Genomic DNA, 20,745 nt, shown 5'->3' on the forward strand with positions numbered 1-20,745 from the left:
CTCTCCCTCTCTCTCTCCCTCTCTCTCTCCCTCTCTCTCTCCCTCTCTCTCTCCCTCTCTCTCTCTCTCCCTCTCCCTCTCTCCCTCTGATGAAGAGTCACTGGATTTGAAATGTGAACTCTCCCTTCTCCCCACAGATATTTCTAGACCTGCTTAGTTTTGCCAGAATTTCTATTTTTATTTCTGATCTCCAGCAACCCATGGGTCTTTTTATTATTATGTTATTTCTTCTGATTGGGGGCTTGCAGAGCCAGGTTGTGTAATTGTAAAATCAGCGGGAGGCCATTTATGATGTTGTTGATGCTGAAAAAGCACAAGTCAGGCAGCATCTGAGAAGCAGGAGAATCGACATTTCGGACAAAAGCCCTTCATCAGGAATGAGGCTGGGAGCCTCGGGTGTGGAGAGATAAATGGGAGCGGGGTGGGGCTGGGGCTAGGTAGCAAAGAGTGTAATAGGTGGATGGAGGTGTGGGTAATGGTGATAGGTTGGAGAGGAGGGTGGACTGGATAGGTGGGAAGGAAGATGGACAGGTCATGAGGACGGTGCCCAGTTGGAAAGTTGGAACTGGGATAATGTGGGGAGAAGGCAAATTAGGAAACTGGTGCAATTCCTATTGATGCTGTGGCGTTGGAAGGCCCTGAAGCGGTAGATGAGGCGGACTTCCTCTAAGCTGGTTAGGGAGTAAGTTGGAGGAGGCCCAGGACCTGCACGTCCTTGGCGGAATGGGAGTTGAAGTGTTTGGCAATGGGGAGGTGGAGTTGGTTGGTGCGACTGTCCCGGAGATGTTCTCTGAAGCGGGTCTGCACATAGGTGTCCTGTCTCCTCAACGTAGCGGAGACCGCATCGGGAGCAATGGATACAGTAAATTACTGGATATAGGTTTGCTAGCTGAGCTGGAAGGTTCATTTCCAGATGTTTTGTCACCCTACGAGGTAACATCTTCAGTGCGCCTCTGGTTGAAGCACTGCTGATGATTCCTGCTTTCTGTTTATATGTTTAGGTTTCTTTGGGTTGTTGACGTCATTTCCTGTTATTTTTCTCAGGGGGTGGTAGATGGGTTATAACTGGATGTGTTTGTTGATAGAGTTCTGGTTGGAGTGCAGTGCTTCTCGGAATTCTCATGTGGAAGTGCAGGAGTGCAGGTAAAACTCTGATGGAAACGGAACGCTCCTTTGGGGCCTTGGACGGAGGTAATTGGGGGAGGTGTGCATGCAAGTTTCGCAAATCCTGCGGTAGCAGGGGAAGGTGCCGGGGAGGGGATGGTGGTTTGTTGTGGGGGCGTGGACCTGACAAGGGAGTTGTAGAGGGAATGGTCTTTACAGAAAGCGGATAGGAGTGGGGAGGGGAATATATCTTTGGTGATGGGGTCCATTTGTAGATGGCAGAAATGGCGGAGGATGATACAATGTGTATGGAGGTTGGTGGGGTCCAAGATGAGGACCAGAGGGTTCTGACCTTGTTGCAATTGGAGGAGTTGGGGTTTGAGGACGGGGGTGCAGGCAGTGGAGATGCGCTGGAGTGCATCATCAATCACGTGGGAGGGGAAATTGTGGTCTTTAAAGACGGAGGCCATCTGGTGTGTTCTGTGGTGGAACAGGTCTTCCTGGGAGCAGAGGAATTGGGAATAAGGGATAGTGTTTTTACAGGAGACAGTGGCAGGAGGTGTAGTCTGGGAGCTGTGGGGATTCAGTGGGTTTGTGAAAGATGTCAGTCATGAGTTGGTCACCATTGATAGAGATGGAGAGTCCAAGAAGGGGAGGGAGGTGTCTGAGATGGTCCAGGTGAACTTAAGGTCTGAATGGAATGTGTTGGTGAAGTTGATGAACTGTTCAACCTCCTCGTGAGAGCATGAGGTAGCGCCGATGCAATCATCAATGTAGCGGAGGAAAAGATGGGGAATGGTGTCGGTGTAACTGAGAAGATGGGCTGTTCCACGTAACTGACAAAGAGACAGGCATAGCTGGGGCCCATGTGGGTGCCCATAGCTATCCCTTTCGACTAGAGGATAGTGTGGAATGCTAAAAAGTTTTCTAAGGTGCATTAGCAAATCTGTTGTATGAGCGCTGCTGTGACCAGTAAGACCTGGAGTGGGACTTGAACCTGGTGGTTTGTGACTCAAAGGCAGCTATGCTACCAGTAATACTAATTGGGATCCACAGAAATGATAACACATCAGTAGGGGCAGATTGGTTGTCACCATGCCATACAGTTTGTGGGAGCTTGCTAAGTACATATTGGTAACTGTTTGGGCTTCATTTCACTGGGTATAAAGTGCTCTTACCAAATCTGAGATATAAGATAAGGTGCTATATAATAAGGTCAAGCTGTTTTTTTTCCCCTCTCTCCAGATGCCGCCACTGAGTATTTCTAGCCCTTTGGTTTTGTCATTGGGCCGGTACACTGCTAGCAGAGAAGTGGAGCTACTTGTCATTGTTATGACCTTTGTAGTTTAGTAATGTTTCAGTTCAAATGATAGAAGGACAAGATTTTTAAAAACGTTTAATTTTCAATATTTTTAAATAGACCAGGATGGTGCAGAACCCAGTGGCAATGCAGTAGCTGCTTCCAATCTCGTGCGCCTGGCGAATTTCACCAACCGACCAGACTGGGGTGATAGGTCAAGGCAGCTTGTGGCGGCATTTACAAACCTGTTGGACAGTATGCCCATGGCACTGCCGGAAATGGTAACTGCCCTGATGTCACAACATTACCCACTCAAACAGGTAGGTTAAAGCATTACTTCTGCTTAACATTACTTAAACATTACAACGTTGTGTTAAAAATATAGAATTACAGCTGGGGTGTACAGGCTCAGCTGGCACTGTTAGTGGTACATAGTGTGGTAATTAATTGAGAAGGATTATTATGATGACATTCGGTAAAGTAGTGAATTACAATTAGAATTATTGTCACATGTACTCACATGAGTACAGTATATAACAAGTTATTTGAACAGGGTTTGCAAAGGAGAGGTCTTCTTAAAGGACCCACTGTTTGACCATCATAATTTCGTTGAGCTTTTGTTGACCACTCCATGTGGCCAATGTCAGTTCCATCCGAGATCCAAATGCTTTCTCACATTGGTTCTCCAGTGACCAATATGTTCATTGCCTGATGTGATAAAGAGCCTTTCAAGTAAAAGGCTCAAATTTCTGGGTCCAGAATGTGTACGTTCGTTTTAGCTGTACTGGAGATTTAGGCAGAATTTGGCTTCTATGGTTGTGCCCAGCAGTGTAACACAATGATCAGTGCTGGGACCCTTGCTGTTTGTTAACTGCATTAATTGCTTGGGTATGAATGTAGTAGGTATAATTAGTAAGTTTGCAGATGACAAGAAAAATGGCTAGTTGATAGTGGGGAGGATGATCTCAGGCTACAGTCTAATATTGATCAGTTGCTAAATTGGACAGAGCAATGGCAGGTGGAATTTAATCCTTAAATATGAGATGATGCATTTTGGGAGATCTAATAAGAGAAGGATCGACACAAAGAATGGTAGGTCCCGAGGGATTACTGAAACCAAAGGGACCTTGGTTTACAGGTCCATTGATCACTGGAGGTGTCAGTGCAAGTAGACAGGTGGTGAAGATGGCATACAGATGCTTATCTTCATTACCTGGAGTGTAGAATATAGAGCAGCAAAGTTGTATATAGAGCGCTGGTTAGACTACAAATGGAATACTGTGTGCAGTTTTGGTTGCTACACTATCAGCAGCACTGGAGAGACTGCAGTAGAGGTTCACCAGAACGTCGCCTGAAATGAAGTCTTAGCTGTGAAGAGAGACTGGATTGGCTGGGTTTGTTTTCCTTGCAGCAGAGGAGGCTGAAGGAGGATCTGATTGAGGTATACAAAATCATGAGAACCATAGACAGGGTAGATCATGAGGATCTTTTCCATATGACAAATGTGTCTTAGATCAGAAGGCATAAGTTCTACGTGAGGAGTAAGTAGTTTAAAGGCGATCTGAGGAAAAGATTTTTTCACCCAGAAGGTGGTAGGTATTTGGAACATGTTGCCTGAGAAAGTTGTGGAGGCAGGTATTCTCCTCATAACACTTAAGAAGCATCTGGATGGGCATTTAAATGCCAGGGCATAGTGGGTTATGGACCACGTGCAGGTAAATGGGATGAGTGTAATTTGGTGTACATTGTCACCATAGACCTGGTGCACTGAACGGCCTATTTCCATGATATATAACTCTGATTTGGGGCTGGGGGGAGCCAAAATGAGCCAGGATTTCTACTTTAGATCCATGCCCAGAGACGACTGCTGTGAGGAGTACAATGGTAATCGACAGATTGAGTTCAGCTATGGTATCCTCCACTATGAGTGTCCAGAATATCTTAATTTAAAAATTCTCAATCTCTTTATGGCCTCACCCCTATCATGTTTCTAACGCCCTCAGGCATGGAACCACTGAAACCTCTGTTCTTTAAACAGTGGTCTCTTGTGCACACTCTTTGCCTTGTCATGTGTTCAGCTTTCTAGATCCTAAGGTTCTGAAATTTCCTTGCTAAAACTCTATGCTCTTCTTTACGATCCTCCTTAAAATCGACTTATTTGTTGCACCGTTTGTTCACTGATCTTAATGTTTCCTGCTTTGACTCAGTGTCAGTCTTTGTCTCAATGTATTGTGTGAATCACCTTTGTTAAAGATGTTACATAAATCTAACTTGTTGTTGTACTGACTTTCTTCACTGGCAGGGTATGTTAAATTCCACCTCCACACATCCTCTTGGCAAATTCTCTTTGACAAGTGTATCAAGTGCATTGTGTGTTGGCTTGAAATGCGATATTTATTATGTTCAATTTCCATCCAAATAATGATATGGAAAGGTCAGCAGTACAGAAGGCAATCTTCCTTCCAGAATGATAGCTTCATTGTGCTGATAAAGCAAGTGTATCCAGCTATTGCCCAGGCAGAATGCTGTGGAACAGTGTCCCTCTGTGAAATGTTTGTTGAAAGTGGGTGGAGAGAATGGTTTTGCAATCCAGTCCTGCATGTGATTGACACCTTGTGTCTACTACTGATACATTGGAAGTTGGAAATGATGATGAATAAAATGAGAAGAGGGGGTGCTCCTGGCATTAGGCAACAAAAAATGGTCTGTCAAATGCCTGGTTCCCCGGGGACTTAATAGAGTGGCTGACATACCTCGATAAGAGTAGCTCTGGTAATGATCCATTTCTTTAACAATACGGCTCTCCTTCTTTTCTGTTGAATGTCTTCCTTCAGTGACAACATTGTAATTTGGGGAGGTTATGAAATAAAATTGATTTTTGCCAGGGCCAGTAATCCAAACTGGTTTCCGTCTGCTTGAAAACTAGACAGAAAGAATTGATAAAAGCCTCAGACTCTCCGAATAAATTGAAATGAAGTCCTTTTTCTTGTTGATACTCCTTTTGTTCTCCTCTTGATGCACCATTGATTTCCCAGAGACATGTTTGTAGCTTTTCAAAAGAGAGTTAATCCATTGAAAACAAACAGCTTAATTGTAAGTTTAAATAGTAAATATGAGTCTATGCAAATCTGTCCTTTTGATGAAATGTTAAACTGAAACTCCATTTGCTCTCTCAGGTGAATTTGAAATGCATGCCAATAGTTATCCGTCTGTTATGAAGTCCATGTCTTTTTGCTGTCCTGTAGCTTTTGGTTATGGACTGAAATGGAAAAAAAAAGGCTCTCTTGCAGCAAACAGCACGATTACTCAGTGGTAAGCACTGCTGCCTCACAGAGCCAGGGTCCCAGGTTCGATTCCAGCCTCGGACGACTGACTGTGTGAAGTTTGCATGTTCTCCCCGTGTCTGCGTGGGTTCCTCCGGGTGCTCCGGTTTCCTCCCACAGTCCAAAGATGTGCAGGTCAGGTGAATTGGCCATGCTAAATTGCCCATAGTGTTAGGTGTATTCGTCAGAGGGAAATGGGTCTGGGTGGGTTCCTCTTTGGAGGGTCGGTGTGGACTTGTTGGGCCGAAGAGCTTGTTTCCACAATGTAGAGAATCTAATCTAACCAAAAAAAAGGAATTTCTGTTCTTTTAAAAACCAAGTTATTGCAACTCATTGAAAGTTGTGTTTACATTGCTTTATTCAAGTATTAGACAAGCAGGAGGCTGGAAGAACACAGCAAGCCAGGCAGCATCAGGAGGTGGAGGAGTCAGCATTTCAGGTGTAATCCTTCACTCTTGTTCAAGCAATGGCGGAAGCAATTTGTAGGCAGCTGGCACCAGGGATACGTATGAAGTAAGATTTGGCAGACAGCAGATTGCTGATTTGCTTGTGGCCAATCATAGTGTTAAAAGCCATCAGTCTGACAACTATCTGATTGTTGGGTTGCTGAACATTTTATGGATGTGAATGATATTAGCATAAGCCTTCAGTCTGCTGCAAGAACAGAAAGTGTGTCCTTCACTCCATTAGAATACTGTAAGCCAGAAGAAGGATAGTTGTAGATCTTTAACCAGTAATTTTAACCAGCAAACCAATGACTATGAAGAAGTGAAAAGAATTTGAAGAACAAAAACTGGTAAGCAAAAGGATAATCTCAGTGAACCCTGTGGACTGAAGCCTTTGAACTGTTTTTTTAGTTTTCTTTCCCTGCATCCATAACACCAATTTTTATTTATGTGCAACTGCCTGTTTGTGTGTGTGTGCGGGGGTTTTTTTGAAGGAGAGTAAGCGATTTAACTGGTAATTATATGTTGTTAGTTTTTTACCTGTGGTTAAAATATTGATTTGGAGTAAATAGTAGTTCTCGTGAAGTGCAGAAACCTGGTGTCTACTTTCTGTAAGCCTCAGCTGTCTGCCAGGTAAATTGAGTCCTTGTGTACTTCAATAAAATTTCTAACTTTGGTGACGACAATAGGAATAGCGGGGCTTGATTTCCAATGTGCTATCCAAGTGAGGCATGGTACCTTCCAAAGGGTCAGATAACCTGGTCTTTGATCTAGGTATGCTAGTGTGATTTGTATCTATTGTGTGTTGTGTTTTGAGCATTTAAATAAGAGTATGCCGCTCGGTGCTTTGAACCTGCCCTGCCATCTAATAAGATCATAACTGATCTGATTTTAACCTCAACTCGACATTCCTCATACCTCTGATATTTATGCTTTGACAATTGAGGTATGCAATCATTGTAAAGAACCAGTGGTATAATGAGATTTTTTTTTCAATGAAGCAGATTATTAGAATTTAAATGCAAAAGATAAGTAATTTCATGAGTAGGCTTTCAAAGTGAATTGCTTAAAAGAAAAAAAATGCAATGGTATAAGAGAATAATAAAGGAGTAGTCCTGCTCTTACAACATCCTGCATTGACTGGATGATGTTAAGGAGCTGCTTCTTCTATACCATTGTTCTATAACACCAGCTTTAATTATGCAGTGGTTAGCATACAGTAAATTTAGCAGTTGTGTATTGGATAAAAGTGAAAAGATGCTGGTGTGATCCAGGTTAAACTCCTCTCCAGTAAGTATTTGTAGCTCAAGCAGCTTCCGTTCAAGTTGATGAAAAGCTCAAGTGTAAGAGAAAGCTAACTCTAAATCTAAAACATGGTAAAGGTTTCTATAGGTACTTAAAAAAAAAAGTTAAAGTGATATAGAAAATGACTCTCAAGATTTAATAAGGGAATATAAGATGGCAAATGAATTGAATAGGTATGTTCATTCAGGCTTCACTATAAGAAGTTACAAGTAGCATATAGCTACTTGGAATGGAGGGATGAACTCAAGAGAATGCAGTCACCAGAAAGAGGTAGTGACCAAATTGCTGCAATCTCTGGATCCTGATGAACTTTGTTCGAGGGATTTAAAAGAAGTGACTAGTGAGAAAGTTGATTCGTTAGTCGTTATTTTTTAAAATTCCCTAGATTCGACACAGGTTCACTTGGATTGAAAATCAGCACTTGTAATCCTTATTCAAAAAAGAAGGGAGCCAGAAGACGTACAAAAATAAACTGTCAACCTGTTAACTAAAAACTTTTCATAGGCAAGATGTTAAACTTCAGGAAAACCTTCCACCCAGACCTCAAGTTCACCTCGACAATCTTAGACACCTCCCTCCCCTTTCTGGACCTCTCCATCTCCATTTCAGGTGACAGACTCAACACGGACGTCTACTTCAATCCCACCGATTCCCACAGCTACCTCCCCTCCCATGTGGTCAATAATGCCCTCCAGTGCATCTCCTCCACTTCCTGTACCTCTGCACTTGAACCCCATACCTCCAACCGCAGCAAGGACAGAACCCCCCTGGTCCTCACCTTCTAGATACAATGCACCATTCTCCGCCATCATTCCCTCCGCAACTCCCTCGTTAGGTCTAAGCTCCCCACCAACCTATCCTCCACTCCCAGCACTTTCCTTTGCAACCACAAGAGGTGTGATACCTAAAGCCTGATTCCTGATGAAAGACTGTTGTCTGAAACATCAACTCTCCTGTTCCTCGGATCCTGCCTGACCTTCTGTGCTTTTTCAGTGCCATGCTCTCGACACTAGGCTTATATATGTTGGAGTTTAGAAAAATAAGAGGTGAATAGATTGGAACATGCAAGAGTCTTAACAGCATGCATGTGGAAAGAATGTTTTCTGTTGTGGGACAATCTAGAGGTCATTGTTTAAAAATAAGAGGATATCTATTTAGTACACGGATGTGGGCAAATGTTTTCTCTCGGATGACAATGAGCATTTGGAACACTTTCCCACAACCTATGTATGAAGTACAGCTTTTGAATGTTTTTAAGGCAGAGGTAGAGAGCTGCTTGATAAGCAAGGGGGTAAAAGACTCTCAGAGTAGGCAATCAACCTTGATCTTATTTTGTGGTGGGATTCTGCTCAAGGGGCCAAATGGCCAACTCCTCATTCGTATGTTCATACACCCATGTGTGTATGTTCATACACACTAATGTCCTTTAGGGAAGGAAACTGCCATGCTTATCTTGTCTGGCCTACATGTAACTTCAGACCCACTGTAATGTAGTTCACTCTTAACTGCTCTCTGGGCAATTAAGGATGGGCAATAAATGCTGCCCTAAGTAGCAATGAATAAAAAAAAATGAAATTCAGACATCACAATCATGATTGTAAATGTACGTGTGATCTTTATAAAACATTACCTATTGATGCATCCTGACTATTCTCAATGTAAGTGCATATACTATGCAGTGCAGAGTTCTTCCTCTCGTCCTCAATAAAACAAAGGCAGCAGATTGCTGTCTTTATATGTATTAGGCTTGCAATTCCAAGAGGGAATAAGGATTCAAACTATGCAACTTGATTGTCTTTTATGGAACTAGCAACAAGGCTAACATTTGTTGCCCATCCTTATTTTGTCACCATTGAAATCTAAAACTGGTACCTCAGTCTTTTCACTGATCATTTCAACTGAAGGTAAATCTTTTCAATTGGAGGAGCTGAGATCATTCTAGACATGTGTTGATGAGCTTAAACATCTGGGCTCTACCCAACCCAATTGTGGGAATGATCCTATCTCCTTGATTTGGGATGTGGCTACAGGTTCTGTTGGCAGTGGATGACCTGTATCTCCTGTTGAAGGAAATGGGCCTGCAGTGTTATTTCATAACCCCTGTATTTTGTTTAATATTTATCTACAATAGGAGAATTGTCAGAATCATCGTGACTACATTTGAAATGATGTGTTCTGGTTTGAAAAGCAATTGTCAAACTGGGAAGGCAATCACAATTTGTTCCTTTTCATTCTTCAGAATCTGTTGTAAGTTTATCCAATACATGCCAATCTTGCAGCGCTGCATTCATTCAATCATTGTCACAAGGGACAGCTGCCAAGTGGAAGCTGAGGGAAATGAGAGAAACTGTTGGCTAGAATAAGGCAATAATTCGTACTGCATGCCATACTGCTAGGTAAAATACATTGAGGCTCATACATAGGTTTTTTTTAACATATTTAAGAATAATTGGTTAATTGAATGGAATGAATAGGGAAAATATAAGATCTCCTTGGTGATTGGATTGTGGTTGACATTTAGCTGAAGGGACTGGTGGATCATGGAGATCTGTTCCTTTGGAGATTTTCCAAGGAGTCCCTTCAGTTGAAGGAGCTTTGGGTAAGGCAAGCACATTAATACATCCTGCTTTATTTTCCTATCGCTGAGACCAGACTGTCTTTCACATGTTGTATTTATCAAATCACTCACTCTTTGTCTATCTGTTTGACATGTGGGTGTCTGGACAGTAAAACTAATGGATATGTTTTCATGTTTGTTGAAGGACTGCTGAGTGACTTTGTGAGCTGTGAGAGATTCCATGCCTTAAGAATAGTAGAAGTAGATCTTTAAGTAAGGGGAGAGTAACACCAGTAACTTTAACTTGGAAATTCTTCAAAGGCACCTTACAAACGTAGAAAGGAAACCAGGATAGATGTCAAGAGACGCTTGAGTCAAATGCAATCAGCAGTTAGGAAGGAGGCATCACTGGAGTCTGAGATATATATAGTAGAAATATTGTGGCGATCACTTGGCAAGGTTAGATGAATGCTACTGACTTGGACTGAAGGAAAATCAAAACCAAACAATTGAGAAAATCTATCTAGCAATATTTGACTTGTTACTGACAATAGCAACAAGGAAAGCATTCTTAAATCTTAGATGCAGTACTCACTTGGTTTGGTATTTTGTTATTTTCACTCTCCATCACACTCAATTCATTGCCAAATAAGAAATGTTATATATTTAAGTAATGTCTTTTAATAATCAGAAAATATATTGTTGGATTGGCAGAATTCCTGAATGTTCTGATGACATGGGGCTGGAAGAATATCATTTATTGTGTGTCCTGTGTGCTATTTGTCACTGCATAATCAGTCAGAGCCCATTTTCAAACCTGCATGTAAGCTTGTGAGGGAAAAGTTCATCAACCAGGGCACTGATATATTGAGGCAATTTCCTACATAACGATACAACATCATATTGACTAGAAGCTAATGGATTCTATCAGATATGGCAAAATGCCTTTTATTGATTCCTTTGGTGCTTTTCGTTGTAAACTAGTTGTATGATTTTTTTAAACCTGGCCAGAAAGACGGTCAAGGATAAGTGGAAGATTTACCAACAAATGAGACTACGATAATGGATCTGACTGAGTGGTTTTTCTTTGAGGTTGAATTGTGCTCTCTGCAGCACTATATACTCAATGTGTGCTAATCTAGGTGAGTGACCTTTATTGTGCATAGCAGTTTTCTTCCTTTTTTACTGCATGGTCCTGTTTAGAGGTTATTGGAGATTTGTAATGAGTATCTATCTAAGATTTTTGATCGTTCTGCAAACTCTGAGTTGATTGAAAACAAAATCAGATTGCTCTCCCGGGAAGTGTTTTCTAAACGAAATGAAAATGCTTTTAACATCTTATAGTGAAATAGTACGATAAAGGAAACTTGGCCCTGTTTTTCTTTCCTTGTTATGGTTTCAGACTGACACAGATTGCCTCCTCCATTATCAGTTGATTCAAGCCCTTGACTTCCTGGGCACAGAGGAGTAAAAAGAGGCATATGAGGAAATGAGTGTGGCAAAGAGCAGCAAATGTCCCAACAAGCTGTCTGATGCTTTAAGGAATGCAAGGTGTATGTTTGGGAAGGGACAAGGCCTTTTTAAAGGTTAAAATGTTTTCTCAAAACTGCCCTTCCTGGGCACTAGACGTGATTTCTGCTCACCAGAATCATCTCCTTTGTACACCATCTGCCAAATGGATTGTCTGTGAATCACAGTTGCCTTCAGCTGCTGCTGTGGAAACCAGTATGTAAGTAAAATATAATTCTGCTTCATTGAACTCCAGAAAATTGTACAGAAACTTCCAAAGATGCCTCTGCGGTGCAAATGTGCTATACTCCCAAGTGCTTCGGCTTGGACTTGCAAGACTTCAATTTGAGGACAATGGGAGGCAATGGAATGTGATAGTGATTTTGCTCAGGGTACAACGATTCAAATCCTATGTTAGCTGGTGGAATTTGAATGTAACTTAAAAAATCTGGAATTTAAAGCTAGATTCAGTGATTGGATCATGAAACTATTATTGACTGCGCTAAAAACACACAGTCGTGGAGGTGTGCAGCACAGAAACAGACCCTTTGGTCCAACTCGTCCATTGCTGGCCAGATTTCCTAAATTAATTTAGTCCCATGTGCCAGCATTTGGCCAATATCCCTCTAAACCCTTGCTATTCATGTACCATCCAGATGCCTTTAAAATGTTGTAATTGTACCAGCCTCCACCACTTCCTCTGGCAGCTCATTCCATACACACACCACCCATTTGGTTTACTCCAGACCTTCAAGGAAAGAGAGCAGCCATCATTATCCAGCCTGTCGTCAATGTGATTCCAAACCCACAGCGGTATGATTGCCTCTTAAAGACTCTCTGAAAAGCCACTCTGTTCAAATTCAATTAGTGATATGTAATAAATGTTGGCTTAGCCAATGACATCCACAAAGCTTGAAAAAATAAATGTGCGTATGTTTAAAAGTTGTATATGTATCTGCACAAAAAGCTCCTGCTTTTCCATGTTCAGCTTACCTACATTTAAAACTTCATTCAAGTGACTGGATTTGTTCTGGAAATGGGCATAAGAAAGGAAAAGACTAGTATTTGTTTGTCAGCTGTTTAGGACCTGTCAAAATACTTTCCAATCAGTGAAACAGTACAGAATTGTCGTCACTGCTATAAGGAACCAAGTCAATTTCAACGCAGCAATGTTTCACATACGGCAATGAGATACACACATGATTTATTTTGTTTTACTGAGGTTAATTGAGGGATGAGCACTGACCAGGATTGTGGAGAAGGCCTCAGTGCTGTTTGAAATAGTGTTATGCCCACCTTAAAGGGAAGATAGTACCTTTAGCTAATATCTCATTATTAAGATGCATGTCTCGTTGGAGTGTCATCCTGGATAATGGCCTCAAATATCTGAGTGGGTAGTCCAAACAAAGTGGAACTCCAATCATTGGGAAGAAAGTTTTCTTTCTGAAGATGATAAGTATACTTTTTATCTGAAAACATATTTTCGGTCACCATTGATACTTCTCCTTTTTACATGACATTTTTCAGCGTTTTCTGTTGGCAAGTGACAAACTAGGCACTTTCAAACAAACTTAGGTGACTTGATCAAAGTTTTTTCTGAAGCTTGCAATTTAACATGTGCAGTGTCATACTCCAGCTTTCACCTGAATTCATGTCTATTAATGTAGGCCATTGCAAAATGATGGAACCCACCAGCAAAGCAAGGAGCAATGACTATATACCAAAGTCGATATTTTGCTGAATCTTGTTTTGTCCTAAGATTACACAAAGAATTGGTGATTATAAGTGATTGTTTTCTCATCTTGTCAGTATATATTTTTCTTCTCTTTCTTGCGTGGAGAAGCAATGTGTTATTTTATTAGAGATGGGACTATTTGAACATCTGCATGGTGTATCTGATAGCTGTCAAAATGATGTGTCACTTCTGTGCACAGAAAACATTGGCAGTTGTTGGTTACAGGGAAAAAAAATTCATACCATGGATCAAACTGTCTCCTAAAAAAGTGGAATCAAGTCAAAGCAGCTTATTTAATGTGCTTCCTTTAAGATTTCATAAATTATGTAAATGAATGTCCTTTCACTGGAGCAGGATAATAGATTGTCTTTGCAATGCATATCATTTATTGCTTCTCTTTCAACAGAGAAATTAAAATTCACATCTTTATGTTCAAATTTGTCCAACACTTTGTTCCACCACATCTCTGTAATCTCCATACAATCCTTTGTGAACTCCTTGTTCTTTCAATTTTGGGTTCTCGTCCATTCCCCACTCTTTGACCTACCATTGGCAGCTGTGTCTGAGGCTTTAACCTTTAAAATTCTCTTCGCGAATCTGTTCACTTTTTTCCACCTTCAGGAACTTCTTAAAATCTGTATCTTTGGTTAAGCTTTTTGACTGCCTGTCCTAATATCAGTATTTCCTGATACTGACTGAGGATCTTGGGTTGTAAATACATTGTTTGTGTAATGGTTTGATATTTTTGCTTAACTCAGGACATATTATATACTTTGACATTAAGCAGTGTTTTATTGAAGAGCCCCTCCTGACAATGGAGCATGTTGCTTCAGTGTGACACGTGTGGTCTTGATGTGTGATTTGCCATGTACTGAGTTGCTGTGTGTAATTTAGTAGTTCCACTGAAGCTCCTAAGTGAAACCTAGCACTTCCTAAACTGGAGTGGGGAGTGGGGGAATAAGACAGCACACCTGCAGTTCTTGTTCATCAGGTCCTTTCACTAGTTCTGTACCTCCTAATAGCATTATGATTGGCTTTCTCTTGCCTTCACTCAAGTAGAAAAGGGGTAGAGACCGAATTGCAGTTTGACAGTGACCCTGCTGATCTACAGCCATGTGATTTGAGGTACATGGATTGTGATGTCTGTTGAGCATCCCAAGTACATGGGAAGCAATAATATGAGCAACACTACTGTCCAATGAAAAAGAACTTGCACTGTACTTGTTTATGCACGTAGAGAGCTAGAAGGCCTTAGTGTGTTTTTTGAACAGCCTTATAAGAACATCCAAAGCACTGTCAAAAAGTGCACATGTAACAAAATAAATCAAGTAGTTTCACCACTTGAGAGGCACTCTTAGGGATACTGTTTAGTTAGCTAGGACATTTAACTCGTATGAGTAGTGAACTGTAGACTAGGGCAGGAGTGGAGAGAGAGAGAGAGAGTGAGTACACAGAGAGCCAGGTTTGTGAGCAAGAATGCAGGCCACAATGGCCAAAGGGAAGACAGGGAGAAATGCTCTGTAGGGAGTAGAGGGGCAAAGTGACAATGCCCAATGGTGAGGCAGATGTTAAATGACATTGCACAAGCAGCCACCCTAGTGCTCCTTCAAAGATTGGCTGAAAAGATCACCGTCGAGAGTGTGGTGCTAGAAAAGCATAGCAGGTTAGGCAGCATCTGAAGCGCAGGAGAATTGACGTTTCAGGCATAAGCCCTTAATCAGGAAATGTTATGAGGGTTTCTTACGCCTGAAATATTGATTCTGCTGCTCGGATGCTACCTGACCTGCTGCGCTTTTCCAGCACCACACTTCCAACTCTGATCTCCAGCATCTGCAGTCTTCACTTTCTCCTGAAGGGATCAGCGGGAGAATGTATTAACTGAGAAGAAATGTGTGAGAGTGATTGTGTCTGTGTGAGTAAATAAACGCGAGCAGCTATATGTAGAAGTTGTCATTCAGATATTATCACAACTGAAATTGCAAGAAGAGAAATAATGAAAGCAGTTGAGAACAAACAATATTGTCTTAGAGCAGAAGGATGCTAGAAAGGAATTTTCTTTTAAATTTTAGTATCGACTTTAAGGACTGCAGAATATTGTGATATGTTTTTGAAAGATCTAAAGTTGGTCTTGAGGTTTGAGTAATCTGAAGGATGCACATCATATTAAGTACACAGTGAGCCAATATGCTGCATAACTGAAAAAAAATACTGGAAATATATACTTGAGGATAATATGAGATGTCATCCCTAACGATGAGGATTAGTGTAATTATCAATGAGTGTTAAACCTTTTGTCTCTAAGTGAATAAAATAGGAAATGAAGATAAAATAATTGCTTTTCTTACCAAAGATGGGGCCAGATATGTTTGAGATTATGGCTACCCACTCTGTGAGACTTCCGATCTCTGGACTATTTTGAAAATAATGAGATTCTGGACTGTTACAAAGACATGATTAAGAATGAAATTGCACCAAGAGTTATGCACAATTAGGGACAATATTGTTGTGTAAGATTTGTTTCAGATTCCATTCTTCAGTTAAAGAAACTCCAATTTCACTGTGGGTATGGCACAAGCTTAGAAATCAACCTCAACAACATATTTGTAAAGATCTAAAAAATAATAAAATTCAGACCAAGCTTTTGAACAAAGGCTGATGTGCATGGAGGCCTGTAGTGAGGACCTGGAAATGTCAAAAAGAGAGTTGCAGATTGCATGGGAGTTTTTATTCTGAACCAGCAGGTGAAGTCTACAGGATTTCAAAAAGATCCAAGCTTCAGCATCGAAGTTCACAATCTCAGAGTCTGCAGATTAGAAGTTGCATTGCCATGGTGTCATCCTGTTCCTGCCTCAGTTGAAGCAAAACGCTTAGAGACACAGTATGGCTTTACCTCCTTCATCTTTATTCCGGGACCTGGAGGGAGAGAGAACGATCGCCCATGTGCGCAGAGACATGAGTTCTTGGTCTTCTCTCGAACAGATTCTTAATGAATTATATAATCACTTGCAGGGAAGACCATCCAAATAAGGCAATATACACATTGATTGGTGACCGTTACAATCAGTGAGTGTCAACAGTAAAGATTAATCCATCTGCTGTTACACAATGAATGTTCTTAACCTTGTTAACTGGCTTCACATAATGAATACCTTTCACATTGTTAACTGATTTTATATACTGAATTCTTCTTCATCTTGTTAAATGGCTTTACATAATGAATGCTTTTCTACCTTGTTAACACACTACCCTTGTGTCCAGCACCTCATTGCTTACTGCAAGTTCTTATCTGATCTGAGTCATGCTTAGCTGAACCTTTGTTTCACAAAACTCAAAACTTAACTCTTTCCCTACCTGCTCATACCTTATAAACTTTCTCATTCCCTCCTTTTATCATTTAATGGTAACCACTTAGATGGCACTACCAGCTTTCATAAGACTCCGACAGCTAGTATTTAAGCAAGTTGTTGACACACAGCATACAATGATTATAGCAAAAATTACTAGTCTGTTATAGTAAATAGCATTGGAAGAATCCTCCCATGTGGGAAAACATTCACCAGTAAAATTCTTAAATTCATAGTCCTTAGTGACCACTCGATCCCCTCCAAGTCGAGTAGGAACGAGCAAGTTCTCCAAAATCTACTTCTCTAAAGTCCAAGCTGAAAACAAAATTCAGTCTGTCCTTTTGTATCACTCCATGGTGAAATCTGAAAACTTGGATAATGGCAGTTAAATACTTAACCAAACTGACTAGGCTTCCATCCTTCCAGAGATGCTTCAGTTGGAGGATACCAGCGCACCTGAGTGTACAGTGCAACAGCTGCAGCTGCAGGCTAGGTGAACGCAGCATTCTTTACTGCTTCTGCTGTCAAATGTCACAAAACCAACTGGCTGTTGTGATGTTAGCTTGATCAGTGAACCTTCATATCCCTTAAATTATTGAAAGGCAAGGTAAAGCTCACGTTGTTTAATATCCATAGGAAGGCCACTGACAAAAAGTGTACCGACCTCCTCTTCACTGTTGTTAGCTTCTTCACTTTTTGTGCTCGTGACAGGGGAGCTGATTGAATCCGTTGGATCTGGTTGTGGAGGAGTGGGCAGTGGTCCGAAGGCGTGCTTTACCTGTGAATAGAGACAATCTAGAGATGATGTTAGCTGCTGAAAGTATCTATGCATTCCCTGTCTCATTCCTTCCTTGCCAAGGTAGTTATCAGTATGAAGACAGTCACACATTTAAGTACACCCAAACTGTGTCTGTCTATTTCAACGTGCTCAGTTGTCTTGAAGTCTGTTACTCTGTTCACTATTTATGACATTGCCAAGTCTTATACAATCCATAAACTTCTAAATTGTACTGCCTAAACAATTCAATCATTTATAAACAACAGTCAGTGGTCCTAAAATCAAACCCTCGGGGGAACCCCATTCAGGTTATTCAAAAATTATTTTCCTTTAACAAACTGATACTTGGCTCATGTGAAAGCTGTCAGGAAAAGTATTACAAAAATCTAGAACAGCAAGAAAAAAACAAAATGTTTCCTATGTTCTAGCCATTTAAGAGGCCATTTCAGTTCAGATTTAAATCTCAAGTATTTGTGGGAAACAAATGATGAATATTTTAAAATATGTTCTCCAAGTGGAACTTCCCAAATAAAACAGTCGGAATTACAATGGCAACTTTGGCAGAGATCAACATTCTTTTAATTTTCAATATGAAAGGGGCCAGTGAACTCTTGACAATAATTAACAGGACTGAAACAGCTCAGCCTCAAGTTATATTATTCTGTAATATCTAAACAAAACATTCAACTCAAAATGCATTCTTCTTTTTGTGAACACTGTGCATTAAAAAGACAACAGCAAAGACATTTTAATACAATACTGTCATCTGGCTACAGCAAGACCACTGACTCAACTGTTGTTTTTAAAACAGGCATTGTAGAATTTCAAACAAATCAGGAGCTCAAGGCACTCAATCAATTGGTTTTAAGGTTACAAGTTTGATAATTTTAAAAAGGACATAATGTTGTACAATTTCAATATAAAAACAAAACCTATTCCATTACATAGCCCACAAAACACATTGAATCAAGATCCTGATTCAAACAAGGCAAAACAGTTACTTAAAAGGATTTTCTGAAGCAGTGTTTTAACAAATCAAAGTCTTTAAACATCAAACACTCTCAGCATGGCACAATTTACATTGAAACTTTCCCTTTTCAGCCCAAGTGTTAGTACAACCTTAATTTCAGCGTTTCTTGTTTTTTTTTTGCATCTTCTCGCTGAAATTACACTAAGAAAAAGAGAAAGGAATGAATAACGGTCAATTTAGGAGAAAGAAAAGCTGCTAATGGGGATAATAGTGGCTAACAATAGCTAGTGTGAAGCAGACCATATGAGAACAGGACCTGATGTGAGTGTTGAGGTGAGATGCCTCAAGCCTAAAATTGTTGAACTCAATATTGAGTCCAGAAGGCTGTAGAGTTCCCAAGTGGAAAACAAGGTGCTGTTCTTCCAGCTTTCACTGACAGTTGCTGGAACACTGGGCGGCACGGTGGCACAGTGGTTAGCACTGCTGCCTCACAGCACCAGAGACCCGGGTGCAATTCCCGACTCAGGCGACTGACTGTGTGGAGTTTGACAGGTTGGACCGAAGGGTCTGTTTCCATGCTGTACATCTCTATGACTCTATAAACACAGAAGACTTGAATCCCAATTAAAGACACAGGACCCGAATCCCACTTTAACATAGAGAACCCGAACCTCTGTTTGTCAGCACGCTGGGGACTCTGACCCCTGTTTGTCAGCACGTTAGGGACTCTGACCCCTGTTTGTCAGCATGCTGGGGACTCTAACCCCTCTACAGTGCAGAGGACTTGAAGCTAAATTAAAGCCAGGGGACTCGAACCTCAAATTAACCCAGGGGGTTCAAACCCCAATGCAGCACAGAGGGCTTGAACTTCAATTTCACGCAGGGGACTCAAACCTCAATTAAACCCACCCAGGGGACTTGAACCCCAATACTGCGCAGAGGACTCAAACCTTTGTCAGTGCATTTGCGAAACTCTCTCTCTACGCTGAACTAATTACCATCTGAGGATTCCTTAGAATAGAGACTGATTGAACGGGGGGGGGGACTGTTTCTGATGCACAAGAATATCAGGAGGGACCAAGGTTTAGGTTAAATTCCCTACAGTGGAAACAGGCCCTACAGCCCAACCAGTCCACACCGACCCTCCGAAGAGTAACCCACCCAGACCCATTTCCCTATGACTAATGTATCTATCATTTAGGCAATTTGCCATTGCCAATGGCCAATTCACTTGACCTGCAAGTCTTTGGATTGTGGGAGGAAACTGGAGCAAACTCACTCAGACACTGGGAGAATGTGCAAACTCCACACAGACAGTCACCTGAGGCTGGAACCAAACCTGGGACCCTGGTGCTGTGAGGCAGCAGTGCTAACCACCGTGCCAACTTGTGGGCCGGTCTGTCTCGAGATACCAGTGTTCTGGGCGATTGCTGACACTGTCCGATCATTACTATTCGTTTGGATCCTGCCGACTGTGCCAATATTGTTGTCCCATCTCCGCCTCACTCGAAGCAAAATGCTTAGAGACACAGTATGGCTTTACCTCCTTCGTCTCTATTCCAGGCACTGGAGGGAGAGAGAACCATTGCCCATGTGCGCAGAGATATGAGTTCTTGGTCTTCTCTCGAACAGCAGATTCTTAATGAATTATATAGTCACGTGCAGGGAGGAGCATCCAGATAAGGCAACGTACAAATTGATTGAGTGACCATTACAATCACCGAGTGTCTATAGTAAAGATTAATCCATCTGCCATTACACATTGAATGTTTTTAACCTTGTTAACTGGCTTCACATAATGAATACCTTTCACCTTGTTAACTGATTTTACGTACTGAATTCTTCTTCTTCTTGTTAAATGGCTTTACGTAATGAATGCTTTTCCACCTTGTTAACCCACTGCCCTTGTGTCCAGCACCCCAATGCTTACTGCAAGTTCTTATCTGATCTAAGTCATGCTTAGCTGAACCTTTGTTTCACAACACTCAAAACTTAACTCTTTCCCTACCTGCTCATACCTTATACACTTTCTCAATGGTATCCATTGACAATTTAAATGTCCCAATTTTCAGTCAAAGTGCTTGGAGTGTGGGAAAGTGTATCTTATCCAGACAGCGTGCAAGATTGGAGGAAACTACAGTTTCCAGCTTGCAGCCATTTACCGAGTTGAGGTCATGCTAAATCTAAAGTTAGTTAAGGAATTTAGACCTCATGCACATGATATATGTGGAAACAGAAGTTGATGTTAATGAACAGGAAGTCAAGTGTTATACTCAGTAGGAGAGTAAGAAAACCATGCAATAAGTGAGTGGTGGGGCTGAAGATAGAATTTCAATACCACAGTAGAAATGAAAGTGTGAGATTTACAACTTGC

The 20,745-nt window shown here is 41.2% G+C and overlaps 1 protein-coding gene across 6 annotated transcripts in view; it reads left to right on the forward strand.

Moving 5' to 3' along the window:
• The window catches only part of spata20 (spermatogenesis associated 20), a 551,333-nt gene that overhangs the window by 322,097 nt on the left and 208,491 nt on the right, over nucleotides 1–20,745 (forward strand). For all 6 annotated transcript variants that reach the window (XM_043714382.1, XM_043714383.1, XM_043714384.1 and 3 more), the window contains one exon: nucleotides 2,525–2,724. In XM_043714382.1, coding sequence (XP_043570317.1) covers nucleotides 2,525–2,724 — 200 coding nt within the window. The remainder of the gene's footprint in view (nucleotides 1–2,524; nucleotides 2,725–20,745) is intronic.

Source organism: Chiloscyllium plagiosum, chromosome 24 (genome assembly GCF_004010195.1).
Source record: "Chiloscyllium plagiosum isolate BGI_BamShark_2017 chromosome 24, ASM401019v2, whole genome shotgun sequence".
Taxonomy (NCBI): Eukaryota; Metazoa; Chordata; class Chondrichthyes; order Orectolobiformes; family Hemiscylliidae; genus Chiloscyllium; species Chiloscyllium plagiosum.